We start from the raw sequence: 19,391 nt of genomic DNA, 5'->3' as shown, positions 1-19,391 counted from the left end.
AATTTCAAAATAGAACCGAATCGAATCAAGTGGATGAGAAATTGATTATGGTATCAATTTAGAATAAAAGATTAGATTGGTTAATTTATAAACGGGTTGAATCGGCCGATCAAATAAATTGAAATGATTTTCTCTATTTTCAGTTTAGAATTTTATTTTTTTTAATAATTTATTCAATTACACCGAAAAACTGATTGGATTGAGAATCAATAGTTTGAATGGTTCGACAATTGATCCACTTTTGAAAGCTATAAGAATTTCAAGACGAGATAGATGAAGCTCAGATCAACATTTCTTGAGATATTCATCAGTGAGCCAGAAGCTTAAATATTATTTTGGTTAGATTCATTACTTTTTGTTGAAGGTGGAGCGACTCCTCAAGAGAAGTCTGTAGAGTGTCATCCTTGGGGACACCGATGTGGTTCCTCAATAATGGAAAGTATTGTCCCTTGGAGAGGGTTTTGTGCCCCTTTGTAGAGAGCCGTATACAGTTCACGGAGGAGGCGCCTTGATTGTAAGTGGATGTATAACCACCCACCAAAAGGCAACATGAGTGTCTCGCCTTTTGTGGGATTCGAACCCTTGACCTATGGTACATAGGTACCATATATCCCAATAGATGACCTATATTCCATAGGTCAGGGGTTTGAATCCCACCAAGGGTGAGACGCTCATGTCGCCTCTTGTTGGGTGGTCGTACATCTACGTACAGTTGAGGCGCCCTCTTCCATGAACCATACACGACTATCCGTGGATGAGAGACAAAACTCTCCCCCAGGGGACAATACCTTCCATTGTTGAGGGATCGGGTTAGCATTCCCAATGATGACACTTTGAAGATTTCTCCTGGATAAGTTAATCCCCCTCAACAGATTTACAATTTTTAAGTTAAAAAATGAAGTTGCATAATATTCATTTAATTTAATTAGTTAGACCCTGAGAGGTTTAGAAAGCATAAAAAATATTAAATTATGGCACATCAGCGGTGGGTTGAAAACAAAATTATATAATAAATATATATATTTTAAAAAGAAACAAATTGAATGGTAAAGTACAAATGTTGAAAATCATAAAAGCTTAGGGTTAAAATCTTATTATGTGTATTTTTTTTTTAAAATTGTATATAAAGATATAAAATGATAATAATAAAAACACCCTCAAAATAAACAATTTACTTTGTAAAATAAGAGTATTTTTGTTATTATCGAATTAAATTGATGCTTGATCAACTCGTGACATTAACTTAGTCAAATGCTTAATATATGGTACATATAATCATATAAGAAAAGGTTAAAATATGCTTCTAGTCCATGTACTCTTACATTGAAATTCAGTCCTTCTATTTTTCAAATCTCAAAATTTAGATTCAATTGTTATCACTATTAAAATTTCTTTTGTTAAATTAGTTAATGTGATATTTTTAAATAAAAAAATACTTAATAATCATGTAATCAAAAAATTAAATTGCTATAAACTTAAATTTAACTGAAAAATTGAGCGATATCAACGGCTGAACTTACAATCTCAAATCTAAAATTCCTGATATAAATAACCATAACAAAAAAAAACTTATTGATGGGACCATTCTATTATTGGACATATGAGTGTATCTGCTGAAACATAATGTGAAGTTAATATATATATATATATAAAATTCCTTTTTACATGGATATTAACAATTTATCCCTCTCTATAAATACTACTCTCATCCCATTCTTCATCACCCAAAATCAAGAAAAAAAAATACCAAAAGATTCCAATGGCTGATTTCTCAGAGCAAAGTTATAGGCAACCATTTCCTTTCTTGGATATTGATCCTACCATGGAATCACTTACCCAATTTGCTGAGTTAAACCCCCAAAGTTTCATATTAGACAATTCAGCCTTCAATTTCCAGACCTTCTTCCCTCTCTCCATTAATGACAGCTTGTTCAGTAACCAAGCATCTCAAGGAGAAACCATGTCTGGTTTTATCCATAATAGCAACCAAAGTTCAGTGTCTGCTCAGCCCATTTTCAGTGCTAAAACTGAAGTGGAGGAGATTAGCAACAAGAGAAAAGCATTGGATATATTAGAGAGTAGTTCTGGGAACTCATCATCATCATCTCCTCAGGTTTCTGAAACTGGGATCAAGAGAAGAAATGTATGTGTTTTGTTCAAACTTTTTTTCTTTTAAAAGTTTTATAATAAAATTGAATTCACCTCTATATTATATCAAAGAGTAAAATGAATTTTTATTAAAAATTTCATCTATTTTTACTATTAAAAATCCATCTCAGCATATCAACATAACCGTCTTTTAATGGTATAAATGGATGAAATTTAAAAAAAATCAATTTATTCTTTACAAATAATTTTAAAAAAATAGAACGGAATACAATCATTCTAAATAACGAGACTTCCACTGTACTTTTACTTCTATTTTTTTTAAGGCTTTTGAAGGGTAAATTCCAACTTTGTTTGATTTGGTATGATTGCAGAATTCAGGAAGAGGGAAAAGAGCAAAAAGTAATGAGAAGGAAATGGAGAAACCTAAAGAAGTGGTTCATGTCAGAGCTAGAAGAGGTCAAGCTACTGACAGTCACAGTTTGGCAGAAAGGGTATATACATACATACATCTTTATTTGATTGATTTAGCTATGCCAACTTATTGAAAACGATGTATATTTCTGTCAACCATCAGGTCAGAAGAGGGAAAATAAATGAGAGATTAAGATGCTTGCAAGACATTGTTCCAGGCTGCTACAAGGTAAAATGGCTTTTTCTTAAAGTACTGAAAGTAGCAAAAACGACGAAGTTTTCACTTACATTTTTCAATGGTGGTTGATAATATGTGCAGACCATGGGCATGGCATTAATGCTAGATGAGATAATCAATTATGTGCAGTCCTTGCAGAATCAAGTTGAGGTGAGTTTGTAACATATATACACATGTATATATATATATATATGTATGCATGGTTATATGGATTGTATATGGACATGTTGGTAAAGCTTTAACCCTAATTTACTATTTGGAAATGTTGTAGTTTCTTTCAATGAAGTTGACGGCAGCTAGCACATATTATGACTTCAACTCAGAGTCAGATGCCATGGAAAGAATGCAGGTGCTTTCCCAACTCAGAATTATACATATACATATACATATACATATACATATACATATACATATAAGCTCAAAAAGCTTATGGTTTGTAATGTGTAAAATGGCATTTCAGAGGAGAAAAGCAGAGGAGGCAAAGGAGCTTGAAAGATTGATGAGAGAAGGATATGTTGGAATTGGAGGAGTAGCTTGTTTCCACTCATCATCAACATATGGTCCTCTTTGACTTGAAAATCTAATTGGCTTACAACACATGATCATGAAGATGCTCTAGTTTTCAACACCTTTTCAAGTTTAAAAGTATATAAAAATGTACCCCACTACTTCTTCACGATGTGCCTACCATAAGTGAAAAATATTTTATACTTTGTACTTTATTTCCCATCACAATGCATTAATGGAATTGTATTATGTATTTACAAGAGATTAACATAAAAGTACACATTTCTTCAATTCCTCTTCTGCTTTCTACTTAATCTCTATTTGGTTAATTTCCTTTGATTAAATCCAGTTAATTTTCTTAGTTGAGCAATATCATCCAAAGCTTAATAAAGCATCATTCAACGTGTGCAGTAAAGATGATCAAAGTGAGAACTAGATTAAAATAAGTTACAAATGTGCTAATGCACTTGTTCAGCTAGGGAATCATTTTCAACCTCCTACTCCCTCGGATGGCTTTTACTTTTCCACTTTGTTTAATGTTAATTTATAATACTCCTAGTAGTTTGGACCCTTTATTATTTGTTGATAAGCAAAGGTGTATTATTTACCAAACTTTGACTCTTATGATATATATATAATATGTTGTACTTGGATTAAGTTACAAGTAAAGATAAAAGTAGAAATAGATAAAAAAAATTTAGTTACGTAGTTCGGATTCTTCTTACATTTATGAGACTTTATTTAAAGAGTTAATCCACTTCAATTAAATACAAACGATAATTTAAGTTTTACAAACTTGCCATGCAACACCTATATTCTAAATTGGATCCCCCTCCTTTAAAGCTTCCCCGTAAAAATTTAGGTGTAAATTAAGTGACTCACATGTGCGTATTTTCTTATTTACCATTTTTGCACTCAAAAAATAGCTCCTAAAGTGACAATGGTAAAATTCTCTAAGTATTTTTTAGCTAATACAAGCCAATTATGTGTGTATATATAGATTTATCAGCCTCGATAAATTACAGTCACATTTCCCATAAGTAGCAATATAAAAAATCTTCAATTATTAAAGAGTATCTTAATCAATACATCCAAAAATCAATATGGTCTGATGTACTCAATCATAAATAAACCATAACCAATTTCTAGTCATCACAAACAAAAGCTGATACAGTTTTGGATAAAAAAAATTTACCAAATTAAACAAAAACAAATCCAGTTATACCTCAAATTGCAAAAACTTTGTTTGGTTTTAATAAAACGATAAAAATGACAGCAGAAGAGACAAAAATCCATTTGGACTTTGAAGACACTAAGCTTAAAATGAATAACAACTTTAGTTACATCAGCACCTTTCTGAATAGACTTCACTTGCATTTAAGACAATAGTTTAATGACAAACTTAGGAAAAATCAGTTGTGAAGAAAAACCAGACAAATGAACAAAAAAGAGTGAGACAAGAGTTTTCATGCATCCCATATTATTAAATTAACCAAACTTAAGACACTGTAGTTTTGCCTGCATATTAATGGTTTAAATGGATATAAGTAAATATTGACTCTTTTGACTTCATAGCCCCACATTGTCATCTCAAAAGCTTGAGTAAAAGACATATAACCTTGACATTTTTAAAAGCAAGAAGCATTACATGTTGCTTGCCATCAACATGTTTAGTTGTAAATTAAACTACTTCATGTTTCTTCCCAAATCAAACTAAATCATTTAAACTTGAGTTCTATTACAGCATTCATGATTTTTTATACATTAATCTTTCGTTTTTTTCAATTTTAACACCATTTGTTTTCTGTTAATTATGTTAAATAATTTGACCATGCTTATTTTTACTAGTAGTATATATATTTTTATTTTCTATACAATTGGAAAAATATTATAACCTTTCTTTTTTGGTTAAAATATGCTATTAGTTCTTCTACTTTTATAGAATTTGAGATTTAGTCCTTATATTTTAAAAGTTAAAAATTCAATTTTAAACCCTAATCTTACTTTTTCAATTTAAAAGTTCTAGTCTAATAATTACCATAGTTGGTTGTTTCTATTAAAATTTATCAACTTTACATGTTTATTTTTCATCAATCATATGACATGCCATATGAGGGTAGCTTAATCAACATGTCAAATTGACAAATTTTGATAGAAAATACTAACGATTTTAATGATTGGACTGGGATTTTTAAATCAAAACAGTGGGAGGACTTAATTTCTAGCTTTTTAAGTATATGAACCAAATATCAAATTTTTCCAAAGTACAAGGACTAATAGTATATTTTAACCTTTTCTTTTATCTTTTTTTAAATATACAAATTAAAAAAGTTTGGTTAGATATACAAAAAATCTCAAGGTGAATTATTTGACGGAACTAACAACAAAAAGTTCGTGTGAGATCTAGAAATACACACATTTCGAAAAGTAGAGAACATAAAATAATAAAAAATATAGTAAAGAGATTAAATTCGTAAAAAATATATAGTACAAGGACTTTCTCTACAATTTAACTAAACACAAATGTGTACTATAAACATATACCATAAAGACCGGTTTGTTCATCATTGTGGATAAGCTAGCTAGCTAGCTTGAAAGAACAAGTTCTTAAAAAAAAATCCTACTTGTCTATAAAATTATATTCAGAAACTGCTTATCCTAATTTGACACACCAACAATTTAGTGGTGTGTCCCATGAAACAATAAGATTTTGATGCAAATAGGTCTACAATTAGAGAGGCAATAAGTTGTACTTGGAAAGACAGTGAAAACCATGGCCAATTTGTCTAATACATGCTGAATGGATCCCACAAAATAGAAGCATACATAAAATCTAATGGATGTTGCCAATTCATTAAGTGAATGATTGGAGTAAACAAGTTTGATGTATAGGAGGGGGAAACAACTTTTAGTTATTTATTTGTAGTTATATTTTGTTTTGTAGTGCAAAATAAAAAGAGAAGAGGGGGCAGATGCAATGCATTCAAGAAATTGAGGGTGCAATAAGGAGAGGAAGACAGCTTGAAATGGGCCATGTAATGACCCCAAGAGGATGGGCAACGTGGGGGTTCTAGGACCTCTTTGAATGATACTTGATAAGGGCTTGTTAACCTTTTAAAGCCACTTTTATTACTCTTTCCCCCAATCAAAATTTACCTCTTTAGACCAAGTCTTTTGCTTGTGGGTGAAAGTGTCATAAACGTCCTTGTATTAGGATTGAATTGCATTTTGTCCCCTCTACTAAAAAAGGACAAATTAGTCCTTGCACATTAGATCAAAGAGCAAATTGATCTTTCTGTTAAAAAACTCATCCATTTCTATTTGATAAAATTTGATCTCTATACGTCAGCATGAGATACACATGGTGCGCAGTGTGTCACTGTCTAGTTGTTTCGTTAGCCACACCAATTTTTAACAGAAAGGACTAATTTGCTTTTTGATCTAATGTATAAGGACTAATTTGCTCATTTTTTAAGTAGAGAAAACAAAATACAATTTAACTCCTAATACAGGGACATCCATAATAATTTTACCTTATGTGTTGGATCTAACATGCATGAACAAGGAAAAAGTCGCCTCAAATTGGAAAATCGCATTGTAACTAAAAGGATAGGTTTTGATGTAGGTTTAGGGTCACATATTAGGTAGATGAGAAGAGGTAACCACTTGGGGCAAGTTCAAGGATCCAAGTACAGTAGGCTTAGTTAGTGGAGGAGGTGGTTAGCTAGTCATGCTTCTTATTAACTCCCACTACTATAGAAAAAATGGCATTGGATCTTCTTGCATGCATGCTTCTATATCTTTGTTTTAAGCATTCAAAACCTAAAGCTCAACTCCAAAAAGTTGATCCCAAAGTACCTTTATCAACATTTTTTCAACTACCTTAGCGGGAGTTTTTTGAGGAGGGGAGTACATAAAACAATAACATTATAAATTTCAATGTTATTCAGGAATAAATTATGATACCAATTCAGTAAAAGGTAAAAATTTAATTGACCGGTGAACTTATACAGACTAATTAAACTAGACTACAAAATTAGTTGAATTAATAGTTAGATCGAGATGCAAAACTAATTTACTGATGGTTGAATTGAATTTTATATTTTTTTAATTGTTTTAATTTTTTTTGAATAGATTGAATTAATCGAACTAAAAATAGTAATTTAATCCGATTCACCCACCTATCCAATTTCAAAAACATTAATAAACCCATGGCATAAAGGAATTAAAGATCATTGGTGAAAGGAAAAAAAAGAGAGGCAATTATTGCAAATCCAATTATAAAATTCCTCAATCTCAAAAAAATTATGTAAAGCCAAATCATACAATAAAGATGATGCACTATATATCGTGTTTCATGTAAGAGGATCTTCATATTAGGATTTGGTCTAACTTTACGTTAAATTATGCGAACCCTAAACCTACAAAAACATATAATATAATATATGTTAAGGATCAATTATATTTGTAAATAAAAGTTATACTTTACATATATTATAATTGTAAACAAAAACATATATTATAATTTTTAGGTTGAATTTTACTATTAGTCCCTGTATTTTGTGAAAACTATGGATTTAGTCACTCTATTTTAATTTGATCAATTTTAATGCATATACTTTTCAAATTTTGAAATTAGAATCCTAACCCAAATAGTAGCAGTTAAATGCGTTTGGTTAAATTCAATTACTAGTCCTTTACTATGTGTATAGTTGTAAATTTAGTCTAAATTCTCCAATTGGATCATTCTAAGTTCCTATATTTTTTCAAAATTTAAAAACCCAATCTTGAAGCAAATGACGGTCGTTAATCCATTCACTAAATTTTTAGTGAGTAATATGTAAAAATAACAAACCGACATATCATTACACATATGATAATATATTTGCCGCATCAGATTTTGGAAATAACAAAACTTAACCAATTTAATAGTTATTGTTTGGTGAGGACTAAAATTTTAAAGTTCAAAAAGTACAAGGATTAATGGCATGATTTAACCTAATTTTTAATTAAAAAGGAAATGTTGGTAATGAACTTTGTAACAACATTGGAGTGTGAAAATGCTGACTTTTAGGTTCCAGCTAAATTAAAGTAAAATCGAAATAGATGTTTTAACAAGAGATGTTTCTGAATGCGTCCAAAAAAAAGAACATGTTATTGAATAGACAAATATGGAGATTGAAGTTGTGGTAGATAATTACCCTTAATGAGAAGTCTAGGGAAATATATATGTTTTATCTAAAAAACACGAGCAGTGAAATGAAGTGCCACTAGCTAGCTGTCTTGACCATGCATCCAATCCAACAACATTGAGAGTTACCATGTCTTTGACTCATCATGTATTGTTGTTGGGTCTGTTCTCGAAATGTAACCTTATGCCCCAGCCACTATATTTAGACAAAAGAAAGAAAACAAAACTTGCACGTGATGAATGATTTTACAAGGATTTTTTTTTTTTCTCTTTGCTATGTGGGGAAGAAGAGGTGCTGCCAATAATCCTCAAAATATGGATTTTGATCTAAACATTTTTGGACCCAACTTGGACTTTAAAGATTTGGATTATAATGAATGACATTAGTAGGCCCTCAAAATATGGGTTTTGAGACTAACTTAAAAGGCACAGATAAGACTTTAAATGGAATAAGCCCATGCCAGAGAGAAGAAAGATTACAATAGGTATGAGTGGAAATGATAAGGATCCTAACTTGATTTCAAGTTCCCTTGCACATAGTGAGGTTATTTATTTTGCCTTTTAAATATCTTTCATTGATTTGTGAACACTAAAAATAAAGGAGTATAAAGTTCTTATATATTGGAAATACAACCCAAACAAAGAAAGCAATATCGACTAAAAAAAAGCAATATGAACACTTGACAAAAGCCAAATTATATTGGAATTTTTTTTTGAATCAAGGATAAAATGCCATCACCATGTGTCAAAACCATTTTTTGATAAAACGGGTCGACTTTGATTTTGAAATCGAAGAAAGGGAGTCGCCACCAATCTTTTATTATTTAGGTGTGGCTGGATCACCTCATAATGTAACCATTTTAATAAAAGTTTAAATTTATTAAAACGGTCATTTTTGGTCTACAAAATCCAGAAAATGGATTCGGAAGTCTGTTACGCACGGGGAATGATTAGCACCCTCAATACGCCCAAAATTGGTGTCTAGTTGATTAATTAATGTTTAAATGCCGAAAGTTAAAATTTTGAAAAGATTTTAAAAATACGATCCTTTTTTATTAATGTAAATTTTAAAATCATTTGAGTAAATTAAAAAGTGAGTTAAAGACTCACTCATCTCAAAGTAACGAAATATTACATCCCGTAAGTTAGGACGCGATATTTGAAACTTTAGAGAATAAGCTTGTCTTTAATTTTTATTGAAAGTTCATATTTTGAAATTTAGAAGGACATTTCGCCATTTAGGTTTAATGAGAAAATAGAAACCCTGTAAGTTAGGGTACGATTTCTCGGATCACCAAAACGCGAAATGTTACCTTATAACCAAATTTCTTTCATTTTGAAATTTAAAAGGGGTTCTTTGCTATTTAGGCCTAACGAAAAAAATCAAAACCCCGTAAGTTAGGATACGATTTTCTCGAATTGCCAAAACGCAAAGCATGGCCTTATATTGAAATTTTCATTTTTTGCGTATTTGGATAAAAAATTAATGTAACGTTTAAAACAATGTGTGAATGAAGGGTTACATTTATGGAATGATAATATACAACATGGAGAAATAATTTACGACCAAAATGTTAAACGAATGAATCACTATAGCATGAAAATACGAGTAAACGAAATAATACACATAATGGTAATAATTACACAACACATCAAATACAAATATTAATAATCAAAGCAAACGAAACAAAATAATATATGAATCAATTTAAAGAAAATAATAGCTCAAAATAAATGATTTATAAAGACAATTCAAAATAAATAATAAACGATCCAAATAAACAGAATATAAAAAACTAAAATAACAATGAAAACTGTAATGGCCCAAATTTGCCCGGCCCGATACAGATATTAAAACCCAGATATAAAAAGATATATAAACTAAATAATAATAAAATGTCTCGTTTTACAAAGCCCAATACAATTCGGGTCCAATACCTAGTTACAGATCTACTAAGCCCCAAATTAACCCACCTAAAACCCGATACCCCGGCCCAATTACATTGAAGCCCAAAACGAAAATTTTCAGAAACCCCTAGGGTTTCCAAAATTTTCAGCGCCGCAGCCCTAGGCATTCAGCCCTAGCACCGGCGCCGCAGCCACCAAGGCTTTCCCTCGGCCCCACGAGCCACGCCTTCGAGCCACTCCACGCCATGCCACGCGTCTCCGTACCCGTACCTGCAATGCAACAAACGCAACGCAGCACCAAACAAAAAAGGACAAATGACAGTTGTAAAAAAATTTCAGATTTTGATTATTTCTTTTGGATTTTTCGGCACTATAAAGGCCGATTTAAAAAAATCTATAAAGGGACCACGAATGTTGTATCAAATATTTTTGAAAGAAAACCAATAGAAAAAGATAGTTTGTAAAGGTGATTTTTTGGGGTTTTTTTACCAGTTATTTCTTTTTTCTTTTATTTACTTTCGTGTTCACTAATCGGAGAAAGGAGGAAGGAGACTCTTACTTTCGCAAACGCACGCCGACGGAGCCCTCGTCTACTCCGCCCAAATTGGAGTTTAGATGGGGGTTTTTCATGTTTGAAACGGCGCAAGAGGAGAGGGGAAAGACAAAGTTTTTTTTTCTGTTGTGTTTTAGTGGCCGAATAACCATGTTTAGGGTTTTAAAGTTGGTTCTTATTGAGGTGTTGAAACGGCGTCGTTTAAGGCCTGCTTCAGTGGCCTTAAAACGACGCCGTATTGGCCACATAACCCGCGCGTGTGACCCGACCCGGGGAAGGATCCGCGTGTTTTGCGACATTTGGGAGATTTGCGCAAATGGTCCCCTCTTTTTTGTGCCGGATTCAAATCGGTTCTTTTCCCTTTGTAAATTCCGCCCTTTAATTTGCTTCTCGTTTTATTTTAGTCCATGCCGCAGCACAGCGTTTTGAAGGGTTGGGAATATTTCCCTTTCAGTCCCCCATGTTATTCGCGCTTTGTAATTTGGACCTTTCCTTTTATTTATTTCAGATTTCTCCCTCGAATTACTGCTTTAGTGCCAATTTAATCCTCTGTTTCATTATTATTGCTAATTTTGTTTAGTTTATTATCTTTACTATTGTTATTATTAGTATTATTATTTGTATTAGTTTATATGTTTATTTATCTATGTACATGTATTATTATTTTGTTATTTATATTATTACTTTAAGTTTTGAATTATTATCATATATTAATAGTTAATTTCATTACGTATTTTTTATGTAGTATTATTTTATATTATAAATAAAATTGTATTACCACTTTGGGTTTATTATACATTTGTTTCAAAATTTATTGCGTATTATTGTTTAATCTTCATTATGTATATACATACATATATATATTATTTAATGTACTTTGATTTATTCTTTACATAATATTTACTTTAAAATTTATTTGGACACCATTATTTTATGTAGTATTTATCTTTAACCATATTTTTAATTTATTTCAAATTTTCATTTATATATTATTTATTTTAAATTTATATATAATTTCCTCTCTTTCATATTTTTTAGTTATTTCAAACTTGTATATTGGGTTGGTGTTTGTATTAATTCGCTTGTTTCTTAGTATTTATTATTATTATTAGCTTTTTGTTGATATTTATATGTGATGTGAAATTATCGTCTATGCGTATTGTATTTGTTTATTGGTATTCATTTATTATTAGTGTTTATTAATATATATCGTGACTTACGAATTATTATTTTGAATCATCCATTATCAATACATCACACTTTTTTCGTTTAAAGGGTTACATCAAAAATCGTCTAAGTATCAAAACCAATTTATTCAAAAATCTTCAAGATAAAACAAAGTTCGGTATTTGGAATCTTCGAAAGAATTGAGCCCTAACGTATTGGATTCCAATTTTCTTCGTCGAATCTAAATGATCAAGATTATTCTTTAATCAAAACGCAAATAAAAATTCATTCTCGAGAATTCGATACGTTGTGTCCTAACGTATTGGATATGACATGTTGTTTTCTCGAGACAAGAATTTTTCTAACAAATAAAAATAAAGACAATATTCGATATTTAGGAATTTTGTGAAATCGAACCCTAACTTATTGGGTTTTGATTTTTTTTTCATTTGACCCAAATCGGATATCCTTCTCAAATACATATATTTTAAAAGTCAAGAGATAAATTTAATTTTGAGGATTTAAAATGTTGCACTCTAACTTACTAAGTGTGACGATTTATTTCTTTAAAATAAGTGAATCTCATCGTCCAATTCATTTTACTCAAATTTTCTTTTCAAAGGATCGTATTTTAAATTTTTTTCAAAGTTTCGACACTAAGACATTAAACAATTGATTCGGTACCAATTTTGGGCGTTACGAGGGTGCTAACCCTTCCTCGTGCGTAACCGACTCCCGAACCTATTTTCTCAAATCTCGCAGACCTAAAATTTATTTTTAATGGTGAACCGATCACACCTTAATAAAAGATCGGTGGCGACTCCCATTTTCATTTTTAAAAGTCGATTCTCATTTTTAAACTTACAAAAAGTGGTTTCGACAAAAGCAATTAAAAATAAATAATATATAAAAACATATGAAACAATTTTAAAAAATATATACGTACATAAAAATTTGAAAGATAGACATACATAAGTTTACAATAAATAATATGTAAAAGAAATGTAAATAAATTTAATGTAAAACAGTTTCAACTAAATAATAAATGTGAAAAAAATTAAAATAAATAATGATAAAAGAGCATTTTTTATAAATAAATTAATTAAATGGACTGAGGATAAGGTTGAAATGGAATTAAAATTTGGGGTTTAAACTGCAAATACATAAAATAGGGCTGCAAGGGACTGAAATAGAGCGCGCGCAAGGAATGAAGGACTGATTGGGCAATATTCCCTAGTCCTAAAGCGCAACGTTTCAGCGCGGATTAAAATGAAACCAGTATAAATTTTATGGGGCCAAAATGAAATAAACAAAAGGGTCAGATTGCACCACGACGCAAAAGGGAGGGACCCCACACACAAATAGCCCATTCAACGCAAAAACACGCCGATCCTGTGGGCTGCTGGGTCGGGTTGCGGGTCAGGGTCAAAACGACGTCGTTTTGGCACTTGAATCCCACTTGCAGAATGGCATCGTTTTGTTAGGCTATTTAAGCCAAAAAAAATTTCAAAATCTCATTTCAACCATCATTTTTTTAAAAAAAAAGACTTCAAAACCTTTTCTTTTCTCTCAAACCCTTCCCTTCTCCGGTCCTGGGAACGGCCATAGATCGCCGTTTGCGCTGCCGTGACTCCGCCATAGGTGGTGGTCGGAACGACGCAAAGATCATTTTTTTAAACCTGACTTAAAGATCGTTTGAAGGCCGAGCCTTCTAGGCCCAAAGGCCGAAAGAAGAAGACCCCCTACGCGTCTCTCTGTCCAATTTTGGTGACCAATAAGGGTCTCCGGCAACGGGATTTGCGGGGCGATTCCGAGTATCCTATTTTCGTTTTTTTATTTGTTATTTGATTTAAAAATAAACATAAAAAAGGTGAAAATCAAATCAAACATATATTAAAAAAACTAAAATAAAGGCGGAAAATCACCTCCGAAATATTGCTTTTTCTTTTTATTTCTCTAGTGTTTGTAAAAAAAACAAAAGTGAGATTTGGGCTTTAATAGCCAAATCGAAAACTATTTGCTTCTTCTTTTTTTGTCTGTTTCCATGTTGTTTTTTTCTTGCCTTTGTTGTTACATGTTATTCTCCTTTTTACAAGTGTCAGAGGCGTGCTGTAATGGTGGCAGAGACGGTGCAGGCAGGCTGGCGGCTAGGGGTCAGAAGAGCTAGGTACAGCGCACCTAGGGTTTTTATTTGCTGAAATTTGTTGGACTCTGGGCTACTGTTAATCGGGCTTAGTGTTATTTTATTTGTACTTGGGCCGTTTGGGCCTGTTGGGTTAGGGTATTTGGGTTTTATTTCTTTGTAATAGACTGTGGACTCTTTTTTTCGTTTAATTTGGGCCCCGAGCAAAATTTGGGCCTTACACCATGGATGCTAGACATATCATTGGTATCAAAGCCACATCGTCAGGTGCTAACCACTAGGACAAAGAAGACGAATTGGTGTGTTATAACAGCCATCGATGATCTTGTTCTTCCTAGAGCTCAATTTAAGGTTTTGAAGTATATTGAATTATTATGATCAAATATAAACAAAAAAGAGTCAATCGAGTCACCACAAGCTCGAGATAAGCGAGTCATTGTAGACCCAAGAGAACACGAGTCATTACCGACTCAGAAAACTTCTTTCAAGGGAGGAGTCAAAGGAAAAACCTATTGCCTTATTATTATTTCGAATAATTCACTTGCTAGAAAAAAAAGGCGGTTGACGAAGGGAACAAGGGTCGTGGAGGATGAGTGGAAAGATGGTGCTGAAGATCTCTGACAAACAAGGCACAAAATATCCTATGTAGAGTCGTCACTAATCAGTTTTAGGCTAGTGTGATTAGTCACCTATGAGTTTATTCAATTTATGATTTACCTAAGTGTAAACTAATGAAAACCTTAAAAGAACAGACTCAAGTTTATGTTATCGTATTTAGGTTCAAGAGTATAGGTATGTGTAGGGAAAGATTAGCCCTTATAAATATGTCATAGCCTTGTAATGTCCAAACTTGAACCTTAAAGTCTATTTCAATAAAAGGGTAGTTAGGTAGGTATTGATACCCTTTTTCCATGGGTAGATATTTTAGTAGTGATACTAATACCACTTCTTAAGGTATCAATTCAGGACCACTCTCAAACGTTCAATTGGTTATTAACTTGTACTTGTATTAATACCTCTATTATGGGTATCAATACCTAATTGTAGAGCATTCTCTAAGCAAGATCAAAACACGTTTATAACTTTCAACATTAGATATTCCCTCTCCAATATTCTTAAATACTTCTAAAGTACCTAATGATAAGAAATGCTACATGAAACATCTTATAATTGGATATAACCTCACATGATATACCCATTTCAATTATTCTTATTACCACGTTACCACATTCTAGCCAACTAGGAACTTCTCATCTCAAACATATCATTTCATTAGAATAAGCCATCCAATTATCCATGCCAACTTATAACTCATATAGAAACATTATAAGGCACCTTATTATGTAACCCAAGGGCAAAGCAAATAATTTTGGATTGTGCGGTCAACTATTTTAAAAATTAAAACCTTTATGAAAGTCATATAAACTAAGTAGAATTTCTTTTAGAATATTTTTCCATTACTGTTAAACATTTAAAACAAATATGTCTAAACATAAAGGTTTTTATGAAGCCAATATATCACTTATAATTTTCTTTCACAAAAATAAACACCACTTAAGTGCTTTTTGTTGTCATGAGAACGCAATATATCAATTTTCCAAACATAAGATTCACAATAGTCACACTACCAACAATAATTTCTAAATAAAAACACTAAATTTCTAATCAATCTTAATTTCTTCAAGGGTTTGTATTAATCAATCTTAATTTCTCCAATGATTTGTATTAATCAACCTTTAAAATTATTACCCAATCATGATGTTAGGAATCTCATACAAATTCAATAATCGTAAAATCATTCAATAAATTAAAAAATCTAAATCTTGCATAAAAAAATCCTACTCTATCATAAGAAAAAACACAATCCTAATTTTCTAGAGATTAATCAATAAAGCATGAAAAGAAAAGAAGAGTTGTTACCAAATTGGGAGATCAACATGAAAGTATTGAAAGATTAACACCTATCTTTTAAAAATTCTAATAAAAGAAATTTGAGGAAAAAATGATAGTGTTGGAAGAAATTAAAAGAATTAGGGATTTTTTTAGTTTTAGTGATGGGGAGAGATTCATTTATTTTTATATAAAATAGTTTATTTTATAAAAATCTTTGGAAAGTTAATTAATAATTGAATTTGGGGGTAATTGCTTGTAATTACATGAAGATGACATGTTTCGGCAGCCATTGTAATTGTGGGTCCCACTAAAATGGGTGTAATTAGAGCACCGCAATTACAGTTTTCGATTTTATGAGGAGGGTGAGAATTGGAGTAATTATGCAGGTAATTAAACCCAAATTTAATTTTAAAAAATTACTTTATACAAGTTTAAGTTATAGTTTTTTTATATTATAAACATAAACATATATGCGTGTTTGGAATAATTATAAGCATTTAAAATATTTTAAAAATATAAATCCTAAAATTAAAATATTATTATATAAAAATAAATGTTTAAACTTAAATCATATATAAACATGTTTGGAAAGTCATAGAGTAATTGGATTTGAGTGTTATTATTTGCAATTACCCGTGTAATTATTCAAATTCTCACCCTCTCCTTTAGAGTTGAAAAGTGTAATTGCGTTGCTCCAATTACACCAAATTCAGTGAGACCTACTCATTCCAGTGGTTACCCAAACATGCTACAAGTGTGAGTTACAAGCAATTACATCCAAATTCAATTAACAGATGGCTTTTCAAACGCACTTTTAAAGTTAAGTAACATTTATATATATGATAATATATTGTAGAATATACCAAAAGGAGAACTAGGATATTTTTGAATTGTTTGCTTATCTAAATTCATAAAGTAAATTTATTATTTTGAGCATTTATGTATTATTTTTCCAACTATTTCTCCTCATTTGTAAGCTTCATATGTTGTTTTATTTAATGTGTTAAACTTCTCTAAATGGAGTGAACAAGTCAAGCTCTATTTAAGTGTTTTAGATCTTCAACTTGGTATTATTAGAAGATAAATTGACTATTATTACTGACTTAAATAACGAGAAAGAGAAATTGTACCATAAGCAATGAAAAAGGTCAAATAAGTTGAGCCTTTCTTTCTTCCTTTTTTTATTTGCAAATGGAAATTGCTAAAAACATTAAAACCAATATTTCACAAACTAAAAGTACAAAAGAATATCTTAAGTTTGTAGAAGAACATTTTCATTCTACAAACAAGTCATTCGTTGAGACTTTAATGACACAACACACAACCATGAAGTTTGATGCATTAAGCGGAATGCAAGAACATATCACTGAGATGACTAATATTACAGCAAGGTTAAATACCTTAAGGATGATGGTGGATGACTTTTTTCTTGGTATAGTTCATTTTGAACTCACTACTTTCGAATTATGGGTCATTTCAAATTAACTATAACATTATTAAAGAAAAGTGGGATGTTAATGAATTGGTTAGTAAGCTCAATTAAGAGGAAGCGAGATTAAAGAGTTAAGGAAGTCATTCCATCAACCTTGTAGGTTAATAAGTTGGCAAATGACTTAAGGTGAAAACCAACAAGTTTAAGAAGAAGAAAAACACATTCTATAGTTCTTAAATGGCGAGAAAAAAGAATGAATGAAAGATTAGTGTCACTTCTATAAAAAAAAGTGGTGCTATTAGAAAGATCACCAAAAATGCAAATCTTGGTTCGAAAAGAAAAGAATATTTTATGGTTTTGTATGTTTCGAATAAAACTTAATTGAACTTTCTAATAATATTTGGTGGTTGTGCTCCTACTCATGTATGCAACAAGATGCAGGGATTCATTTCGATCCAAACTACAAACCTAAATGAAGATTTTCTATATATGGGGAATCGTATGAAGGCTCTAATTGAATGTGTAACACCCCTATACCTGGTTCGATCCAAGGAACCTGATATAGGAATATTACATTTGGTGCCAAAGTGATTTTGGCTAATCACTAATATATTTAAACATTAAAAATATATATATAAATTATATTTTTGTCCCTACTACTTGGAACACACTTGATCTTTCTAAGTACATGCCTTTTTATCCAGAATTTTGAAACATACCCTCTTGACACTTGGAGATGTGATGAGATGGATGCTCACAACCTCAATTACAACTCTTCAAAATCACAGTACCTGATCTGCGCACGGAAACAACCGTACCTTGAGTATTTCATACTCAGTAGTATTACTATAATTCAAATAATAATAATAATAATGGAATATAATTATCAAACATATAACTATCAAAATTTTCAAATATCAATTCATTCTTAAACTTTCATTAATTAACAACAACAATATATATATTTTTAGCTATTCTTCAATTTCATTCACATATCATATGTCTTAATTTCAATCACTACATGAACGTTAAGTTCATGCCTTTCATTTCCAATCTCAATTTCAATACACAATTCAACTTTCTCACATTTTCAATAGTACAATCAATCAAATTCATTTAATTTTTTTTCCATTTCGGTTATTCACCCTATTAACAAACCCGGACTTTGACGGATACACGGATTCTAACCCAAACACACCAGTATGGCACATTGTGCTTAAAACGGTGCATAGTACCTGATCAGTATATGACACATAAGTGCCTAAAATGACGCACGAAGTGCCTGAAATACGACACATAAAATGCCTAATCGGCAAAGCTGATAAATCCCGTACTCTTCCAAATCCTATGGCATGCCAACTATATCCGACTTAGCCCGGCTAGTTAATAGGGTATTCCAAATCTCAATTAAATTTTCACTTTCATACCAAATTTAATATCACTATTCAATTTCAATTTCTCATTCAAATCAAAATACAATTCAATTATACATACACATTCACCATCCAATCCAATTCCCATTCAACTCAAATATTAATACTTACCTTATACTCATTTAATAAATATAAAAACTTATATAAATCATTTAATAAAAAGTAATTTGAATTATGGTAATACAAACCGTAAATCTTCCGTTTTAGTCCTCAATAGCTTTCTCTTTTCCTTTCGATGCCGATACCTCGGGTTATTTGTTAGCAACGAAAATAATAATAATTTACATTATTAAGTACAGCACTAATTTACAATAATTAATTGATTTTCTTTTCAATTTATACCTTAATTCCAATTTAATCCTAATTAACTCATTTACTTTTCTAACTCAATTCATACTTTATTTCT

General features: G+C 31.1%; 1 protein-coding gene across 1 annotated transcript; it reads left to right on the top strand.

Annotated features, from left to right (window-relative positions):
• The first annotated feature begins 1,714 nt into the window (after positions 1 to 1,714).
• On the top strand, positions 1,715 to 3,543 carry LOC107956553 (transcription factor BEE 1). Its single transcript, XM_016892172.2, has 6 exons — positions 1,715 to 2,143; positions 2,481 to 2,600; positions 2,684 to 2,749; positions 2,840 to 2,908; positions 3,030 to 3,107; positions 3,219 to 3,543. The coding sequence occupies exons 1-6, from the start codon at positions 1,760 to 1,762 to the stop codon at positions 3,327 to 3,329; spliced, it is 828 nt and encodes a 275-aa protein (XP_016747661.1). The 5' UTR covers positions 1,715 to 1,759; the 3' UTR covers positions 3,330 to 3,543.
• The last annotated feature ends 15,848 nt before the right edge of the window (positions 3,544 to 19,391 follow it).

The sequence above is a fragment of the Gossypium hirsutum genome, chromosome D07, assembly GCF_007990345.1.
Source record: "Gossypium hirsutum isolate 1008001.06 chromosome D07, Gossypium_hirsutum_v2.1, whole genome shotgun sequence".
NCBI lineage: Eukaryota > Viridiplantae > Streptophyta > Magnoliopsida > Malvales > Malvaceae > Gossypium > Gossypium hirsutum.
Note: the sequence above shows the minus strand (reverse complement) of the source record. Positions and strands in the feature narration are given on the sequence as shown.

Excerpts from the sequence above, each read along its gene's own strand:
- LOC107956553 (XM_016892172.2), top strand. The coding sequence starts at position 1,760 with ATGGCTGATTTCTCAGAGCAAAGTTATAGGCAACCATTTCCTTTCTTG. Across the intron at positions 2,601-2,683 it reads GTCACAGTTTGGCAGAAAGG|GTCAGAAGAGGGAAAATAAA; the intron begins GTATATACATAC and ends GTCAACCATCAG. Across the intron at positions 3,108-3,218 it reads ATGCCATGGAAAGAATGCAG|AGGAGAAAAGCAGAGGAGGC; the intron begins GTGCTTTCCCAA and ends ATGGCATTTCAG.